Source organism: Mustela putorius, unplaced genomic scaffold (assembly GCF_011764305.1).
Source record: "Mustela putorius furo isolate JIRA1106 unplaced genomic scaffold, ASM1176430v1.1 tig00003858_pilon_pilon_pilon, whole genome shotgun sequence".
Taxonomy (NCBI): domain Eukaryota; kingdom Metazoa; phylum Chordata; class Mammalia; order Carnivora; family Mustelidae; genus Mustela; species Mustela putorius.
Genome location: NW_025422010.1, coordinates 17,867,758 through 17,888,325, shown reverse-complemented (window position 1 = coordinate 17,888,325; position 20,568 = coordinate 17,867,758). Strand labels below are relative to the sequence as shown.

General features: G+C 38.9%; 1 protein-coding gene across 1 annotated transcript in view; it reads right to left on the bottom strand.

Moving 5' to 3' along the window:
• GREB1L (GREB1 like retinoic acid receptor coactivator) overlaps positions 1 to 20,568 on the bottom strand; it is a 267,253-nt gene that overhangs the window by 45,387 nt on the left and 201,298 nt on the right. Inside the window, exons 17-20 of the mRNA XM_004742815.3 lie at positions 19,551 to 19,679; positions 18,877 to 19,011; positions 15,426 to 15,623; positions 1,747 to 1,927 (exon numbers count right to left, since the gene is read on the bottom strand). Coding sequence (XP_004742872.2) covers positions 1,747 to 1,927; positions 15,426 to 15,623; positions 18,877 to 19,011; positions 19,551 to 19,679 — 643 coding nt within the window. The remainder of the gene's footprint in view (positions 1 to 1,746; positions 1,928 to 15,425; positions 15,624 to 18,876; positions 19,012 to 19,550; positions 19,680 to 20,568) is intronic.

Below are 20,568 nucleotides of genomic sequence, written 5' to 3'. Positions count from 1 at the left end.
TTTGGATGTACTAGGTTGCTATGCAGCCTCAAACCGCCCCCTCCTTTTTTTTTTTTTGGTTAAAGAAATAATCTCAGTGCTCTGGGGAATTAAATATAGAGTGATCCAATATACATCCTCAGAGTTATTACCCCAAACGTTCAAAGATGAGGTACATCAGGTGACTGAGCTATTTTTGCTCATAGAAGACTAGGAGAAACTGGACAGCATCTGGGCAACCTTCCTTCCTCTCTCCCTCCCTCCCTTCTTTTTTCTTTTACTTTTCTTACTTTCTTCCTATTTCTCACTCCTTCCTTTCCTCCCCCTCCCCCCCTTCCTCTTTCTCTTTTTTCTTTCCTACCTTCCTTCCTCCATCCCCCCCTCACTTTTTTTTCTTTCCTTCCTGCTTTCTAAATGCTATGCAAGATCTTATTTATGCCTGCGTATGGCTTTAGAGTTCAGATTGCAGAATTCCAAACACATTCTGGCTTCTGAACAAGTGCTTTTGCAATTCTGATATTTCTACAATAGACCCCAAATCTTTCATATGCTTAACCTCAGCGTGTCCAAAGAAAGGAAAACCTACGAACACTCGATGAGGCCCGAACTTGCCTTTTTAATCCACAAGATGAAAGATACACCCTAACAGATAATTACGGTAATTTGGTCTGGAAGCAAAACTGGCTCCATCCTGCCACATTTACTATTCTTTCACTGTAAACCCACCTGAGGAATAGGATATTCTCTTGTTTAAACTGGTAAATTGGGGAAAGTTTCAGATTTGCTCTAATATCTTTTTTTTTTTATTTTTAGAGTTTGTTTATTTATTTATTTCTTTAAAGTAATCTCTATACTCAACATGGGGCTCACACTCATAAAGTCAAGATCAAGAATCATATGCTTTTCCGACAGCAGGCACCCCTGCTCTCAGATCTTTACGTGGCATCTTTACTACTGTTCAAGGTATCCAGGTAGAGAGAAAGGCAAGGAAGAGGAGCAACAGGAGAAGAGGAGAGAAGAGAAGAGGAAGGCAGGGGAAGGGGAAAAGGACTGGGAAGGAAGAAGGCTGGAGAAAGGAAAGCACATGGCCCTTCTGGGAGGTCATGAACATCAACCCTCCTGCTGTTGCCCTTTCTCTGAGACAGCTGAGTTCTACAATACCCTGAAGACACCTTTAACGGGTTTCTTTCTTTCTTTCTTTCTTTCTTTCTTTCTTTCTTTCTTTCTTTCTTTCTCTCCCTCTCTCTCTCTCTCCCTTCCTTTCTTCCTCCCTCCCTCCCTCTCTACCTCCTTCTGTCCTTTCTTTCTTAAAAGATACATTTTTTTAAAAAATTTGAGAGAGAGAGAGGGAGCCCATGAGGAGGGGGAGGGTCAGAGATAGAGGGAGAGATAGAAACTTAAGCAGACTCTCCGCTGAGCAGCAAGTAGCTCAAGGCCAAGACCAGGCTCAACCTCAGGATTGTAAGTTCATGACCCTGAAATCATGGCCCTGAGATCACGATCTGAGCTGAAACCATGAGCTGGCCATTTGACTGACTGCGCCACCCAAGTCCCTTTTAACAGGGATTTCTAAATTCACTCACAATATAGTTAAAATGAAATTAACACTAAATTGGTTGGGAAAGTTGAGAGCACAGGGAAGGAATAGGAATAAGTTACCAGTAAGAAGATGTCAAGTGTTAGGGTCTCTGGTATTTTTGGGAATTTATGAAAAAACCATTGCTGTGCTAGAAGAAAAGCTATATTTGCTCACTCTGAAGCAATCACCTCGTTAGTTCCACATGGGAGTTGTCATGAACCAGCACAAACAGTGTGTATGGGTTCTGTTTTACCCTTCTCATAAAAACTTCAAACTTGGTTTGAATCTCATTGTCTAGACGAACAACATATTTCTCTGCTCTCTGATAAGCCGTCCCATTTTCCTCCAGACCCAAGTCTACAAGGACACCTGCCAAGAAGAAAAAAGGTGTTTATCTTTTCACACATACATATATATATACATGAAATAAACTGAAGTTCAGTGTCGACTGATATACCAGGTAGTAGCTGTATGTATCGGTTTTTACAGCAGATACTTCTCTTGTATATTCCCCACCAGAAAGTTGATGAGGAAATATCAGATTTCTTTTTCCTTAGGCCCCCCTCCCCACCCCACCTCCTACACCTCACACCAAGGGCAACAGGGAACGAACAACTTCATACACTAAGTAGAAGCGGTCGAATGTATGAAGGCTATGACTAATTAAATTCTATTTGTATTGAAATGTTACTACTGACAGTTACCATAGGCACCTCAGAGCTATAGCTCTTGACCAGATTAATATAATCACATAAGCCTTCTTTACTCCCAAATTTAGCAACAAAACATATATAAGAGAAAGGAAATAACATAAGATGTCCAAATATACCATAAGTAGACTAGGTAATATTTTACTCATTTTATACAGTGAAAGTTTTGCATAATATCTAGAGGATGGGCAGTCCTCAATGAATGTTGGAGTATGTCCCAAATTAACAAAATGAACAGAATTACCCAAGATTACTATATTCTCAAAATATTAGAAATGGAAACTTCTGTATTGTATCATTATCTCTGTCTAGAATATAACTACTTCTATATTCAAACATCTAAAAAGTTTGAGGCACAGGAAGGTGTTGTTGGGATAATCAGTTAAAACACAAAATCCCCCTTCCAAATGAAGAGACAAAATGATAAATGTGTGAGGTGAAGGATGTGTCAACTAACTGTATTGTATAAACATTTTACAATATAAAGAAGTGTCAAGTCCTCAAGGTGTACACTGTATACCTTAAACTTACACAATGTTATATGGCAATTATATCTCAATGAAGCTAGAGGAAAAAACCCCAAACCAAGGGCAACCTCCTCTTCCAGACCTTTAGCTGCATGGGGGTGAGGGACTAACCACCCCCTCTCTTGAAATGACAGCCTTGTGACTCAAGCTCACAGCTCTTCAAGAAGGAGAAGGAACTAGAAGGTTAATTTTGGGGTTAGATGTGTTATGGAGGCCTTGAGAATCAGCCTGGGCTCCCAAAGCTAGAGGATATCTATTCAGCATCAAATATCTGCAAAATCCCCACCAGCCACAACTATGTGAAAAAAAAAATTAAAAAGAAACAAGTTAATTTAAAAGACTTTTATAGAGTGATGTTGACTTAGTTTTATCTAGCTTTTCTTTTCAGATAAAATCAGCTCAATAAAAACTATATGCAATTAACATCTAGACAATGTAATAGTAATAATTCTAAGTGGTATAAAAGAAAACAGGAAGAATGTTTTATCATACGGAAAAGTCATTATATAAGAAAGTGAACAGAAAGATCATTTTGCTTTCAACCATTTTTCATGAGAAGATTTTACCCAGACATTGTTTTCAGTTTCCACCCAAATGTAGCAAATGTTACTGTGACTATACCTGAAACCAGTCACCCATGTAATGTGGCAGGTATCCTGATTTTTCTGACAGTGGATTGCCTGTAAAATTCATTCAACATTCCATAGTGGTTTACTGATCATATCAGGCACCATGTGAGGTATTGTGCTAGTCATCGAGATGCACAGGAAAGCAGGACAGAGGTCTTAACCTCATGGAGCTTATGATGGAGAAGACGGATAATTTTGACAAGTGTCACAATGAAAGATGAGGACATACTATGGGAGGAGGTGATAGAGGAAGTAAGCAGAGAAAGAGAGAACCGACTTAATCTCTGCATGTTTCTGTTTCCTTAATCTGTATAATAGGGAGAAGAGTGCCAGTTGAAAATAAGTCTATGTTTCCTAAGTTTATCCCTAGGGAATAAGCAGTGCAAGTTAACAGAAACTTACTAGAAAAGACCATAAGTAATTCATAAAGAATAAAAATATTTCTTTTGGATGATTAAGAGTTGACTACATTTCAGAACAAATGCATAAAGACCTTTGACAGGTCAATTTCACACATGCCCTAATGGAAAGACAAAGTTCCATGACTCTAAGAGGTTGTTCTCTTAGATATGACATGTGACTGTGTGGCCATCTGGCCCTGCAGGGGTGAATTTGGGTGGGGAGTAGGCATATCATAGATACTTGACATTTTAATTTTAATTTCTAACTGGGCATTTTTAGTAGGTCATCCTTACCTTTAAAGTTTGTTTTAGACTTGCTTTTATTTTTAAGTATTGTTTCTTTCCTGGTTATGAAAGTGAAAGATACTCATCTTGGAAAAACTGGAAAGTATAGAGATATATTAAAAAGAAAAATTTATCCAGGGACGCCTGGGTGGCTCAGTTGGTTAAGCAGCTGCCTTTGGCTCGGGTCAAGATCCCAGCGTCCTGGGATCGAGTCCCACATCGGGCTCCTTGCTCTGCAGGGAGCCTGCTTCTCCCTCTGACTCTGCCTTCCACTCTGTCTGCCTATGCTCGCTCTCGCTCTCTCTCTCTCTGACAAATAAATAAATAAAATCTTTAAAAAAAAAAAGAAAAGAAAAGAAAAATTTATCCATAATTTTTTAACTCAAAATAAGCTACTGTGAACATTTCCGTGCATTCCTTCGTGTGTCTTTTCCTATGCATATCGTGCTACCTAACATGTATTTCCTACCTAATTTTATTTCCTGATATTTTTCACTTGTAACTATAAAATAAGAAACAAATGATCATTGTTTATTAATAATATGTCTGTGTAGAAAATGCAAAACAATCCACATATAAATAAAGCATAAGAACTTGGTTAAGTTGGGGTGCCTGGGTGGTTCAGTGGGTTAAGCCTCTGCCCCTGCTCCAGTCAAAATCTCAGGGTCCTGGGATTGAGCCTGAGCCCCGCATCAGGCTCTCTGCTCAGCCTGCTTCTCTGCCTACTTCTCTGCCTACTTGTGATCTCTGTCAAATAAATGAATAAAATCTTAAAAAAAAAAAAAAAGAATTTGGTTAAGTTAATAGAGTCAATATCAATTTATAAAAATCGACTACATTTCTATACACTAGCTGTAAGCAATTAAGAAGTATATATGTTTTTAAAAAATATTTGCAATAACATAAAAATATTAAGTATCTAGGAATAAAGGTGTATAAGATCTCTATAAAGAAAATGATGAAACTATTAAGGACATTAAAGAAGACCTAAACAGAACTATATCATAGAACCAAACAAATGTCTATCATTAGTAAACTGATTGTTTAAAAATGTGTAATATATTCTTGTAATAGAATATTAAAAAGCAATAAAATGAATGAATTACAGTTACACATAAGAACAGGATCAATCTCAGGGATGTAATGTTTACTGTAGAAAGTAAATTACGGACACATGCATAGATTTCATTTACAAAAGTTCTAAAGGTTGTGAAATTTAGCAATATATTGTTTAGGAGTTATTGTGTCTATATATTAATATAGTTATTATAATATAAATTAATATATAATGTTTAGGAGTTAGTAAAACTATAAATAAAACAAGGGAATAATAAACAGAAAATCCAGAATAATGGTTACCTTTGAAAGAAGAAAAACATTGACATCAGGAAGGAAAACAAGACTCCAGTATTCCTTATTTTAATGGGTATTTAAATGTTCACTATATTGTGATTTAAAATATCTTTTATAAATTTGATTTATTCACTATTTAAAATTTCTTAAAAGAATGCAAATATCCATCCATGTTTTAGAAACTACTTGAAAACATTAATAACTATATTGAATTCTATTTGATGACATATCATCAATGAAAAGTGACTATTTCCCTTTCATTTTCTATTTTGAATATTATAGAAAAGACCAGGATAATGCCCTTCAATTAGATTCATCAGTTGTTAATATTTTGTTGCATTTGCTTTTTCTCTTTATTACTTTTTATTTATCATCATTATTGCTGGATAATTTGGTAGTAACAATCACAATATTCACCTCTAAATACTGTAGTAGGTATTTAATAAAAGCAAAGGCAGTTTCCTATATAATAACTTCATTATCTCCTAGGAATTAAACAAACACTGATATAATGTTCTCTAATACCAACCCCCATTTGAGTTTCACCAATTCAAATGTCCCAAGGCTGTGTTTTTTCTTTTTCTTTTTAGATCTAGGGTCTAATCAAGAATTAAGCATTGCACTTGGTTGCCATGTTTCTTTATTCATAATTAAAAGATCTCCCCTGCTATATTTTTCTTTTTGGTCTTTTCACTGTTTTTTTTTTTAATGCAATTATTTGTTTTGTAAAATGCCATATAATCTGAATTTGTTTGGGAGCATCCTTGTGATCAGATTCAAGTTAAATATTTTTGACAAGGACACCTCATAGGTGACATTGTATACTTCTCTTTGCTCATAATGTCAATCTGTCTTATAACTGGATAGGGCAGTTTGATTACTTGGTTATGGTATTGCCTGCTGCCAAATCTCTCCATTGTAAAGATACATTTTCCCTGGTGTAATTTTTAATATGTGAGATGACATGTGGGGAGGAGGGACAGAGGGAGAGAGAGATAATCCTCAAACAGACTCCCCATTGAGCCTTGGAGTCCCAGGTGTGGCTTGATTCCAAGACCCTGAGATCATGACCTGAGCCCAAATCAAGAGTCAGATCCTCTTGATTTTGTTTGGTTGAAGTCACCCGAGTACCTCTATGTAATATTTTAGTATTTCTTGATACTTGTCATAATCAGTAATACATTGGTAATGCAAAACAAAGATTTTCTAAATCCTATATATTTTCCTACATTTATTAGCTGGTACTCTTGTAAAGAAGGGTTTGCTCCCAACCCCTCACATCTCCTATCGCTTTGTTTTTTTTTTTTTTTTTTAAAGTATTACCTGTGGACTTATGGATTTAAAAAAGATTTCAATAGGTTACAATCCATTAGGATCATTCATTTTGATACTCAGAATTACCAAATTTGGCTCGTAAAAGTCCCTTTAAGCAGGCTGTTATGTCCTTTTGAAATGCCTGCATCGATCTTGGAGTACCTTCTCACTTTCTGATACAACAAGATTCCAGACTGTTCCCACCTCAGAGCTGAGACAGTGGAGATTGGTATTTATAAGGCAAGATCTATCTAGATGCTAAGTGTACATACTGATACTGAGATGTCACTATTTTTTTTTTAAAGTTTGTATTTATTTATTTGTCAGAGAGAGAGCACAAGCAGGGGTAGCAATAGGCAGAGGGAGAAGTGGGCAAGGAGCCTGGTGTAGGACTCGATCCCAGGACCCTGGGGTCATGAACTGAGCCAAAGGCAGAGGCTTACCAACGAACCATCCAGGTGTCCCTGAAATGTTACTATTTTTAAGACATTTTAGTGCACAGACGTAGGAAACATTTTAAATTTTTTTCAAATTATGAGTTCATACTTACATCCAATTTAAATCTAAAAAGAATATTTCTTTTCCCCATTCCACATTTAAGGATCCCTTCTTTCATGTGAGAACCCTGGTGTTTGGCAACATTAAAATATTTACTCATTTGCTCTACCCTGTGATATACAAGAAATAGTTTTAAAATGATCAATACCACTCTCAACAATATATAGATGAAAATTTTAAATTCATTTTCAAGTTTTTTGTGCTCTTAGGATAGATCACACTGAGAGTTTACAATGAGAAAACTGTGTTAAAAATACTTGAATTAATTCTTCTTGGTGTACGGCTATGTTATTAATTTGATATGCAGTAAAGTTCATTTATTTTTGTTTGCTTTCCATATTAATTTTTCCCACTTTAATTTTTAATTCATAATTCATTTATAAGGATTGAAAGTTAAAACTCTATAAAAAGTTATACTCATCTCATCCTCTATATCTCTTCTATCTAATATAGATAAATATTTCATTAGCTTGTGATTTAGCCTTCATGTTTTGTTTTGTTTTTCTCAAAAACATGCACAGTGGCATGGGAATCTAAAAACGGCCAGAAGCACCAAGAAAAAGGTGGTCTGAGAAAGGTCTCTTCCTGTTTCCTTGATAATTTCTTTGTCACAGATATACAGGGTTATACAGGGTTAAATATATTCTAATAAATCATGAACAAATCCATCACCTTTTTCCAACTTCACAATAAAAGATGGACATCAGCAGGGCCCACCTGGAGTACTAACGGTTGCTCTGACAGATTCAGAGTCATGTCTGCTTAAATAATAAAGCTGACTCTTAATGTGAATGAGAAGTTAGAAGGCATCAGTAACTCTTCTTATTTTTTAACACACTGAGTTCTAGAATACAGCCAGTGGTGTTTGGGAATCCCTGTGTTCCCTAAAGATGACTGACCTGAAGTTTGGGAGCACCAGAGGCTGTGCCTCAGTTGTGAACATCTTCCATGGAAATAACCAAGTTGAAACATCCCTGGAGAGGAAACTTCTTGGATGGCTAAGGACTTCAAGCAGCCTGATTGTTGCCATTTGTGCCCCGTTCTTTTTACTGAAGGCTATAGGAGCCAGATGGGCTTAAGGGAAACTGAGCACTAGCCTCTGTTCCCCTCCTTGGGATTAAAGAGAAACATCATGTCTTCTGAGGCCATTACTCTAAAACCTTTAAAGGGGAAGCAGCATTTTTTCTTCCGCCCGAGGGTCTTGAAGGGGAATAAAACCAAGAACATACACACCAAGTCCATAATACCTTATGAGCACCAGTGCCAAAGGCCTTTCTGCAAAGATGGGAAGTCTGAATGAGTGGCCACCATCTTTCACTAGAAGCAGCAGCTAATCAGCCTGAATATCACATTAAACTGATAATGATCAGGGAAATCTGAAATGACCAGGTATAGTAAAGATAACCTAGTAGGCAAACCAATGCCCCATTTACACTGCCTGTTTGTTTGGAGAGAACAATTCATCTGGCTTGTACTTTTTTTTTTTTTTTAAGACTTTATTTATTTGAGAAAGAGAACACCTGAGAAGTGGGAAGGGGCAGAGGGAAACAGAGAAGCAGGCTTCCAGACATGGGGCTCCATCCCAGGACCCCAGGATCATAAACTGAGCTGAAGGTAGATGCCTAACTGACTGAGCCATCCAGGCACCGCCGGCTTGTATGTTCTTATCCTTTGATGTTTTTTAACACAGAATTTTATTTCTAAATTTTTTATTTCTAATTTTTATTTCTTGCTCTTCTCATCAAGAAGATATGCCAAAGAAAAATGCAACTACTCTCAGTTTTAGTTGTTCATCTTCTCTTTGGATGGAATTAGTTTCTCCGAAGTTTTGGTATGCAAAAATAATTCTATTGCTTAAAAGAACATGAAAATTAAGAAAATATTAAATCATTAGAGCATGCTGAAATTTTAAGTACTAAGATAACAATGGGCATTCCCTCATCCTGGCCATCTCAGCTGGTTAAAATCCCCACTGATTATTTTTAACACTCACTGCACTCACTGCACTGGGTTCCTTTGTCTCTTGGTGGCCCAGCTGGCTCCCTTCTGTGTTCCTACCAGAGGGGATTCTTTAATCTGGGTTTGCTGTAGACTTGTCTCTGTGAGTCTATACTACTGTGCAGTTTATTTGGGTGGAGGAAGAAAGCAGCACTCGACCTGCATAAGAACAATGTTCTGAACACACAGATACAACTTCAGAGCCCTGTGTGACTGACAGACACACCTAAATACATACACATCGAAGGCCTTTACTTGTAGCCAAAGTAGATTTCCAAAATATGGGTTTTTTTTCCCCATTTTTCATTTAAATCGAATTAGCCAACATATAGTAGTACATCATTAGTTTCAATGTAATTAGTAATGTTCAATAATTTATCATTATATGAAATACGGTTTTAATGGCCAAATTTGGTTTTGCCAGGGATGATTAAATCTCAAATATTGCTTCTATGGCTTCCTTATAAAATAGATGTTAACTTAAAATTCAATTCAACAAAATGCTACAAAAATTCAGTTCAACAAATATTAAGTGTCTGGTGTACCATCCATACTCAGAGATGTTCCCTGAATATTTTCCTTTCCAGTTGTGGGGAAAGAGCCCTAACAAACACACAGCCCAGGGCTGAAGCCCTATAGGAGGTGCTGGGTGCATGATGGTGTGGAAGAAAAGCTGGGTAAGAATGTATCTTGAAAGCCACAGGAACTGCAGTGTTTAAAGGAAGAAATGGAAGTCACTTGTGCTATCAAGAGTTCAGATAAGGCTTGAAAAGGTCACTGGTAACATTGTTAAGAGTCCTAAAAGGGTGGGGGTGGGAAGTGGAGGCTAGTTTGCAGGGTGTTGAGGAGCGAGTGAAAGATGAGGAAACAAGGTAACAATAGACAACTCATTCGATAAATTGGGCAGTTAACCAGAGAAGGGTGAGCTGGCAGGTTAGGTAGGATTAAAAGAGGCTTGTTTCCTCTTTGAGAGAGTGGGGGCAAGTTTAAGTGGATGAAATGAGCCCCAGGGAGGAAGTTCAGATAATCCATAGCGTGAGGTCCACGAGAATGAGAAGGTGGGAGAGTCAGGCTTACATGAGCTCTTCCGCTGATCAGGAGGGAAGGGGAAAAGGGAAGTGTGTAGGCAGTTATGTTCCTAGATATGAAAGTAGGAAGTTTTTATCTGAAGCTTTTTTCTTTTTGGGATGGGGAAGGGGAGAAGTCCATGGCATAGTCGTTTGCTAAGAGAGAAGAATGAAGACGTAAGTTTTGATGAAACAGAATCTGGAGAAGCCAGCCACCATGGGGAATGGGAGAGATCCAACTAGAGAGCCAAAAAAGAATTTATGAGGGTATCAGCTGGAAGGGTTGACTTTCTTTCCCCTATAGTGTCCAACACTATGAGTATGTAGGAAGAAATTCTGTGGTCTGGCACAGGGAATATTGGAATGGATGATTCTGGGATCCAGCAGGGTCTGGGATATGACAAAGGAGCAGGGGATTCCAGAGGAGTGTGGGTGAGGAGTTTAAGGTACAGAGAAGCAGGTTATTGGATGGGTAGGGAGCATCTCCAGATAATGGCAGGTTGGGAGGCAGAGGCCTAGAGCCAAATACCAGCTACAAAGCAGGGTTGGGCACTGGGCAGCTAACTACGTGGTTGGAAATTGATTTTAAGAATGTTAACTTTAGATACTTGCTTTTGTACACATGAATCTCTAGTGTTTCCCTGTTCCACCTAGTACTTTCTTCTTTGGGATCCTATTCCCTGCTGCCTATCACTGCCCAAGAAACAATTTTTTCTATTAAAATTTTAGGTGACTGACAAGGTGGTATGAGGTTAATGAGAACAAGAAAATCCATTTTAGAAAGTGAAAATGCCGTCCACTATCTCTTCACCTCCCCTCCTAATCTCTTCTGCTTCCTTCAAACCTCTTTATTTCTGTATGGATAGAAGAAGCTACCCATATATCAGGAGACGGAAATATTTCTCTGTTTCTTATATAACCAGGCATGTGCTGAGGCATCAAATTTGTATCAGTTCCCTGAGCATGATAAAACCAGGAAGACCGGAAACTGCCAGATATGCTCCCATTCACTGGGGACCCTGCCAGACACCATTTTAAAAGATGGAAAATATGGACAGTCACTAATACTTCCTGTTGTCACCCCAACAACCTTGAATTGAAAGTGGCTTGCATTTTGATCACCCTGGTAGCCTAGTGTTCCAATTTATAAAATTTGGGGTCTCCTTAAAATTAAGAGAATTATGCTACCACATCGAAGTTTTTAAAAATGACATTAAGACAGAAGTATTTCCTGTAGTCTAAAAATTCCTTATGCTGCTTCTCCATTGATCATTCCAACAGTTACAATTCCACTTTGGGAAAACTTAAAAATGTTTAATCCCTTTCATTTCTTTTTGTAACCTTCAAATTCTTTCCATAATGTTTTCTTTTTCTTTCCTTTTTTCCTCTCTGCCTCCCTTCCTTAATTAGAAGTGAGCTGAGGTATCACATGTTTTGCCTTAGAGCTGAGTCTGCACAACGTGATGGTTTCTGTTTTCACCTTTTCTTTCAGCTACACAAGGGCTGCCAAGGATGTGGCCTTTCTTCATGCCTTGGCTGCTTCTCCCTGCCAGGTGCTTTTCCTGGCCAACTAGCTGCTGAAATGCTTCCTTTGGAGAAAGGCAAATAGAATCAGAAAGCAGGGCACTTGGACACTGTTTTCCCCTCTAACACTCCCCTTCCTCCCTCCAGCCCTTCATTCAAACATTAGTTGAGTGCCTCCTTGCACCGGGCTGGAGAGAGGCACAAATGGGGCACAAGGCATGCACAAATGAAAAAACAGTTCTTGTCCCCAAGGCACTGCTGCCCTCTGTGACCTTACGCAAATGAAGCTCTCCTATAGAGTCCCATGGTGAAATAGAAGGAAACGGAACCAATGATTTCTTAAGAGTCCTTTCTGCTTTCCTAGCTCTGATGTTGAGTAGCGTTAGTGGACTGTCTCCTGCTTACTACTGTGCTGTGGACAATTCCTCTTCATACCTTAAATGTGCTTGCTCTTCTATCAATTGTTATCATATCAATCAGTATCATTGATCAATCAATATCATATCAATATGAAGGTGTTTAAGTAGTAAAGCCAAGAAATTTTGGTGCCATTATAATATGGAATACTGCATATTTACTAAGAATGATGTTTACAAAAACTTTTAAAGATATAGAAAATTGTGTGAACTATGTCAGGTGAAAAAACAGACACAGGCAGGGAAGGAAGCCTTAAACACTAGGAATTAAGTAATTTGTTAACACCCAGATTTTAAAAGTGGTTATCTTTGAATAGTAGGATTATAAATGTTTAAATTTTCCTACTTTGATTTTTATATTATTTAAAATGAAGACTGAAACTATTTTTTAAAATAATAAAATGAACAAAGTTACTTTTAAATAGTGAAGTGATTGCTTTTGCAGCATAAAATTCAGTAGATATGCTAAAGCCAGATGTGAATAATTTTTAAGATATGCTTTGCCTTGAATTTGCCAAATCTGTCCTTAACATTGATTTTTTCTGGATTCCAAGCTTATGCCATTGGTCAAATTCTGGTACTGAGGAGTCATAATTTTCCAGTTCTCACTTTAGAAAAAAGGGCAGTGAGAAGGAAGGAAGGATCTGTACAATTTCTCCACCTGTCAAAAATGCAGAGTTTTATTTGGGGTCTCGGATTTATTAAGAAAGGTGAAAGTAGGTCACCAAGAGGTTATTTCAGGAAAAGGCTTTGCAGAGAGCGTAACTGCTGACCATGGATGATTTCACCACTTGAAACAGGTGCTAGGATATGTTTGCTCAAGCATGATTTCAGATATCAGATCACAAACTCAGGATGGTCACAAAGGCCAATTGGTAGAAATAAAACACCCATAAGAGAAGGCACTCCCTCCATGGTAAAGAAGTGAAAATCCTTAAAAAAAAAAAAAAAAAAAAAAAAAAAGTCTGGTGAGTGCTTGGTACGAGTATAGCCTAACCACTTTCCACAATAGGAGCAGAGAAAAATGCAGAAATGGCCAGTAGCTAAGAAAGCCTAGAACTCACTCTGGTGAGCTCTAAGAGAAGGCATCTGACCTTCTTAGCTAGTCACTTATAAGTCAATAAATTTACAATAGGTCATTTCATATTACAATAGGTCATACAACTTGTCATTCAGAATTTTAGAGGCTACAAAAAAACACTGCGTGGTTTCCCAGGCTCTTGGGCCTCTAGAAGGTATGGAAAGACTTTACATGTGTCAGTCACATGGAAAGAGGGAAAAAATCTATTGTCTCTCAGCTCATTTGGCTCATGGAACTAACATGACGTTTTCTTAAAGAGTATGCTACTCAAAGTGTGGTCCTCCCACCAACAGCACTGGCATCCCCTGGGAGGTCGTTAGAAATATAGAATCTGAAATAAGTCAGACAGAGAAAGACAAATACCATATGAACTCACTTACATGTGGTATCTAAAAAACAAAACAAACAAAAATAAATAAAAACAAAAAACCAAAAAACGGCGATGAAAAAGAAGCTCACAGATTCAGAGAGGAGATTGATGGTTGCTGGACAGGGTAGTGGGGAATGGGCGAAGGTGTTCAAAAGGTACAAACTTCTAGCTGTAAAATACATAAGCCCTGGGGATGTAAGGTACAGCATGGTGACTACAGCTAACAATACTGCATTGCATATTTGAAAGTTGCTAAGAGAGTAAATCTTAGAAATCCTCATCACAAGAAAAAAAGAAAAGAAAAAATGTCTGCAACTTGTATGGTAACAAATGTTAACTAGACTTATTGTGGTGATCATTTCACAATAAATACAATTATCAAATTGTATTCATTATCAAAAATCAGGTGTATTATGTTATACATCTGAAACCAATACAAAGTTATATGTCGATTATACCTCAGTTTAAAAAAAAAGAGACAGAAATGAGCTCACCCAGGCCCACCAAGAGGAAACTGCATTTTAGCAAGATCCCCATGTGATTTATATGTGTACTAAAGTTTAAAGAGCACTGTATTATAGGTATGAAACATATAAACTACATTTTTTACATGTAAACTACATTTTAAGCTCTTTTGGATTTTTCTTCCTTGTACTTGTTTTCAAATGTATTGAAAATAAAATTTTTTACTGTGGCAAAAAGATTCATTCTCCTGCTAAAATCTGTGTGTGTGTGTGTGTGTGTTTCTCTCAGCTAAGGTACTCAGAAGCAACTTGACATTTGTAATTTCCTTTTCAAACCTAGCTTACAAAGACAAACATTTTCAGCTGTCCCAGTTTTCTGAATTAATTATTTATTGCATCTTCTAATTCTAGGCAAATTTTATGTTTGAAAAGATATTATTTACCACAGACTGCTAGAATCTTTTGCTCCCTACCTTTTCCACTTTCTGGGAAAATTATTTTTTCTTCCATACTCATTCTTTGAAAGTCATCAGGAGAAATTCTAATTTTGTATTTTTTTTTTCAACTAGGCTCCAAGCCCAGCATGGAGCCCAAAGCAGGGTTTGAAGTCACAACCTGAGATCAAGACCTGAGCTAAAAATCAAAAGTTGGATGCTCAGTCAACTGAGACACCCAGGTGTCCCTAACTTTGTATTTTTCTAAGGAGGTGTTATCATTGTTCACATGCGGGATGGTGATCTGGCTTCTAGTTTGAAAATGTGCTGGTAGTGGGTAAATATCTAAGAAGCCACCTATGAGAATGTGATCTATGCAGCAGGAGCTCAGGGGGCACAGACCCCATCACCCCATGCAGAGCTATCCCCGACTTGAGAAAGTTTCTCTTCATAAATGAACGAACAGTTTCTAGTCCACCAACTACATCACAGACTTAACTGTATCAGGCAAACGTGCACATTGATTTACCCTTGGCCTAGGAGAGAAGAGGTCAGAGAACTTTGAGGGAAAACTTATGGATAAATTTGAAATAATGTTTAAAGTGCCCTTCCGATCTGCATTACTGTAAAAAAAAGGTGGAATTTTCCTATAAACATTTGGATTAAGCAAAAGCAAGAGGCAGAGGGAATCTAAGGTGGAATCGCTGTGGGGTCTCCTTTGGAAGTTCAGTCTCACCTGATTGTCGAATCCGTTGAAGAGTTTGCTGGACCAGAACCTCCGATCTTGGGACAATGATGATAAAGTCCACTTTGCTGAAGTGGCCCAGGTCCAGGCTCTGGCTGCCGCTGTCTGCGATAGCACACACCTGGGATAAGAGTTTTCTGGCAACCGTTAGCTGTGGTTGGTAAATTTGGAAGGTCTCATTATCTAAATCTAAAATAAAAAAGTCATAAGAACAAGATTAATTCACTTCTGTTGACGGCCACTGTGAATCTATGTGGGGGACACACAACACACATACATAGTAAAGCTCTATACCGAGCATTCTAGTCACACTCTCTATTGAGTTTTAATAGATTTGCTTATTTTCTCTGAAAACTTGACTGAAGGGATGTGTTCAAGAGTGGATGTGGTAATTTTATAAAAACATGTTCTTTTAAAATTGACTGATCATCTCACAGATCACTCTTCAGCACCCGTCCCCCACCCAGAAATGTCAGGACAGACTACACTCTCACGGTGGGAGTGGGGACTCATCTCTGGAAAGAGGAAGCAAGAGTTTCCAGTTTTCTTTAGGACTATCAGCACAGGTCAGGTGCTCAAGCCCAGACCGACCAAATTCAGGGAAGGAGGTGATGCTGTAACTGTAATAATGCTGAATTCCTTTGAACTTTTTCTGGACAGCACCACAGTAAACATTTCCTCTCCAGCAATGCAGTTGCAACATGATTTGAAATTCTTCTCCCAGGGACTGTATAACACAGGTCACAGAGACACCCCCTCACCTTCCTTCCCACTTGACTTGCCAGTGCTTATGAACTGTCAGTGGTAGGTCGTTGTGGCCAGCTCCAACGCTGACTCCTATACTATCTGAAGTGACCTGACTCGTGACAGGGCCAGCTGGCACTCGAGAGGTGATGCATTACAAGAACATTGCACAGACACTCTAAACATGCCAGTGGCTTTTTATTATAACTTACAACCAAGCAATCAATCTCATACGGGCACACACACACACACACACACACACACACACACATCCAATTAACTAGGCAGGATTAGAGGAATCCTTGAGCAGGCAACATTTCATAATTTTTTTTTTAAAGATTTTATTTATTTATTTGACAGAGAGAGATGACAAGTAGATGGAGAGAGAGGCAGGCAGAGAGAGAGAGAGAGGGAAGCAGGCTCCCTGCTGAGCAGAGAGCCCGATATGGGACTTGATCCCAGGACCCTGAGATCGTGACCCGAGCCGAAGGCAGCGGCTTAAACCACTGAGCCACCTAGGCGCCCAACATTTCATAATTTTTGTGAGGCTGCTTTTTATCAAGAACACAGGTGAAAGTTTGACTGGAATGCACAAGGCCATGATTAACGTGCATTAATTAATGTTTTCTAAAATCAAATTGCATGGGGTGCCTGGGTGTCTCAGTCAGTGAAGCATCTGCTTTTGGCTCAGGTCATGATCCCAGGGTCCTGGGATTGAGTCCCAAGCCCCACATTGAGCTCCTTCTTTGGTGGGAAGCCTGCCTCTCTCTCTCCCTCTGCCTGCCACTCTGCCTGCCTGTACTCTCTTTCTCCCTCCCTCTCTCTTTGTCAAATAAATAAATAAAAATATTTAAAAATCAAATCAAATCAAATTGCAATGTGGCCAAGGTAAAGACAGTGGTCACAGTACCCTAGCCACAGGGAACCCTGACAGTTAGTGGAGATTTATACAGGTGGCTATGAGAACCCACTAGAAAAGACCAAAACTACAAGTTTTAATAGCAGAATAGTTTTTGACCCACAAAGATTACCAATGAAAATAAATCTGTCTTTTGATAGGCTCTTATTTCTTCCATGTCATCATAGGTTAGATAGGTGGGGACTAACCAAGATGATAGCGTACCTTTGGAGAATTTAATGTAGCAAATTTTGAACTTCAAGGAACCATTAACATATCTTTAAGCATTGCTTCTTAAACAGGGAATCAAGGATATGAATGTGGACATCTGTAAGTACTCTGAGAATTTAAATTTCTAACTTTGTCAATAATTCAGACATAATATGAACATATTTTAGATTATCCAGGTGACTGCTTTATCATCGAATAAAGTGGAAATAAACAAATTTTATTGTGGGGGCTCCTGGGTGGCTTAGTTGGTTAAGTGTGTGACTCTTGATCTCAGCTCAGGTCTTGAACTCAGGCTGGTGAGTTCTAGACCAGTGCTGAGCGCCACACTGGGCATTGAGCCTACTTAAAAAAAGAAATACTGCATGCATTTGAATTTGTTTTTATGACTGATACTGAGCTAATGCCAAGCCATGCTACTTCTATTGCTGAGGCAATCCTAATATATAAATGACACATTCCTATTAAGGGAAGGCCAGAAGGCTGTCAGCAGCAGCTTTATGGATCTGTTTCATGTCTACCCTTTGTCCTATTCTATTTTTTTTTCTTTTTGGTCCTCTCCTATGTTGTCCTTATCATGTGGGGGGATTGGGAGGAAGTCTGAAAATAAAGGAATCCAATCTAATGATGAAACTCCTCAGTCCTGCTCCTACCATCCCCCCCCCTTTTATTTTTATTTATTTATTTTAGAGAGAGTGAGAGAGAGGCAGAGGGAGAAGAAGAAGCAGGCTGCCTGCTGAGTAGGGAGCCTGACATGGGGCTTGATCCCAGGACCCTGGGATCATGAGCTGAATGAGATGAAGGCAGAAACTTAAATGACTGAGCCTCCCAGGTGCCCCCATCCTCTCCCTTTAAAAAATATTTATTTATTTTAGTAAGAGTGTACAGGGGGAGGGGGTGTGCAGGGAGGGGCAGAAGTAGAGGGAGAGAGAGAAAATCTCAAGCAGACTCCCTTCTGATCAGGAGCCTGATGAAGGGTACGAGCTCAGGACCCTGAGATCACGACCTGAACTGAAATCAAGAGTTGGATGCTTAACTGACTGAGGTGCACATCCCAGTACCCCTTTTTGTACCCTGGAAGCTTGTCGGGGAGAGGCTGTGTTGGTATTGCTGTGCTATCTGCCAGGGATGCCTTGCTATCCCTGAGATGATGTGTGTTTTACATGTCAGAGAGTCAATGAAGGGTGTGCCCAGCCAGGGATGCAAGGACTGCATTCTACATTCTTTCAAGTAGTTCCTTGTAGCCCTCGAGAGCACCAACAGCTCTTCTGGGCGTAGCTGGAGGAGCTAAGGAAAGCACACCAAGGACGATAGAAATTTCGAGGGAAAAACAAAAGAGAGAGAGGGAATCTGCTTATAATAAATTTAGTCTTTAACTTTGATTTTAATTCTAGGAGACATCTACTAAGAACAAGGTATTGGATCCAGGCCCTATCGTAAGGCATTTTTACCATATTTATCATGTGGATAATGAGGAAAAACCTGTCACACTCTGTGACTCTAACACAAGACCTCAAAACCCTCAGAATGACTTCACTTCTATTTCCTCCTTTTGGTCTGAGGTGACGTTACCCAGGTTTTGCGTGGGGATCATAGCGGCAGCCTCCTGAGCTGACACACACTCGTTAAGATCTCCATTGAAAGGGGTCACCACACTCTCTCCTCTTCTCTGTTGCATTTTGTCTAGCAGCTTGTCCAGGTCGTCGCCTATTACGTAATAAAGCAGAGATAAGAAGATTGCAAGGAAAGATACATTTGTATCAGTCTCCAAACTGTGCGCTTCAGCTGGGTTCTCATCAACCTTTGTCAGTCAGACTGCTTTTCCTGGCTGACAGTGCACTTGGTCAAGTCTGCTACAGTATCTAAAGCCAGAGCAACCCTCTCTTGTATTGTGCTTGCGATATACACATTTTCACATGGTGTCTCTCTCTTGACCTCCATCGTACTCAAAGCAGGCAGGACAGGATCGTTCTATCCCCCTTGGACACATCAGAAAGCTGAGATCCGAGGAGGCAGAATCTCTCCCCAGGTCATGCCACTAAGGCTAAGCTGAGGACCCCCCCATACTAGTGCCCATGTGCTTTCCTCTGGATCCCTTTCTGGGTCAGTAACAAACCTTTCCAAATGAGGGAAGGTCAGCAGGCAAGTTTAAGCTCCACACTCATCTCCTTGATGGTTAAGATTTAAATTCAGAAAATCACACAGCTAGAGGCTGGCAGTGTTGCAGAATCCTACAAACCACTCACCTAATGATGTGGTTTTGAAATGTGATGCCAGGAAACTGACCTTTCCTGTGATGAGCTCGTAACTAATTTCTTTCAAAAACTCACTTGTGGTGAGCATGCTCTCTGCCAGAGCTCTGGACTGATGCTGACCTGCAGGAGAGAGGGAGAGGAGGTGACACCGCAATGAATAAATATTCCCTGCAATATGATTTGTAACAGCAAAAATGGAAAACAATTAACGTATGTAACATAGGGACTTGGTTAAGGAAATTATGGCACATCAAAAGATTGACAGTTACGCAGCATTTAAAATGACTATTTAAAAAAGAAGTTATTTATAATAAAATATTAGATGATTAAGGGCAAAAATGATAAACCTTATATTTGTAACTGTGAAGACATACTATACATGTCTTTAAAGACTAGGGAGGAATGTAAAAGACCTTTCAAACTGTGTTTGTGTGGTTATTATGAATATGTCTTAAAATTATAAACTTGTGGTGTTTAGTTGTTTTTATAAATGAAAATTTAAAAAATTAATGTATTGTACTTTCTGATGAAGATTTCTGAAAAAGATTTATGTCATAGAGAGATGGGCAGTCATATTTTGCCCAAGTGAGGGGGTTTCTTCGGTAGGAACAGGTGAGAACCAGCACTAGAGAGGAAAAAAAGTGAATTTAGTCCAGATGGCTGGCTATTCATCATGGTACCTCATAGAAAATCAGCACAAGAAACAAAAACACATTTTGTAATGCTCCAACTTTCTGAACCTTTTCTTTATAGACTCAGTGTTACAACATTAAGTAGGCTCTTCAGTGAGGAGGTGAATACGTGAGCTAAATTTCTTGGCAAGCTTGATTTATTGGCTTAGGCCACCTGTGGCAATGGCTTTATCACATGCTAGAGTGGTAACAGTTCCAGAACCTTTTAAGGACAGAAGTTACGTGAGACCAGGGTATCTGTTACTAGGACATGCTTTGAAGTGATGCTCCCACAACCAGCTGACAAGGACACCAGCCAAACTAAGGGCCACAAAAAT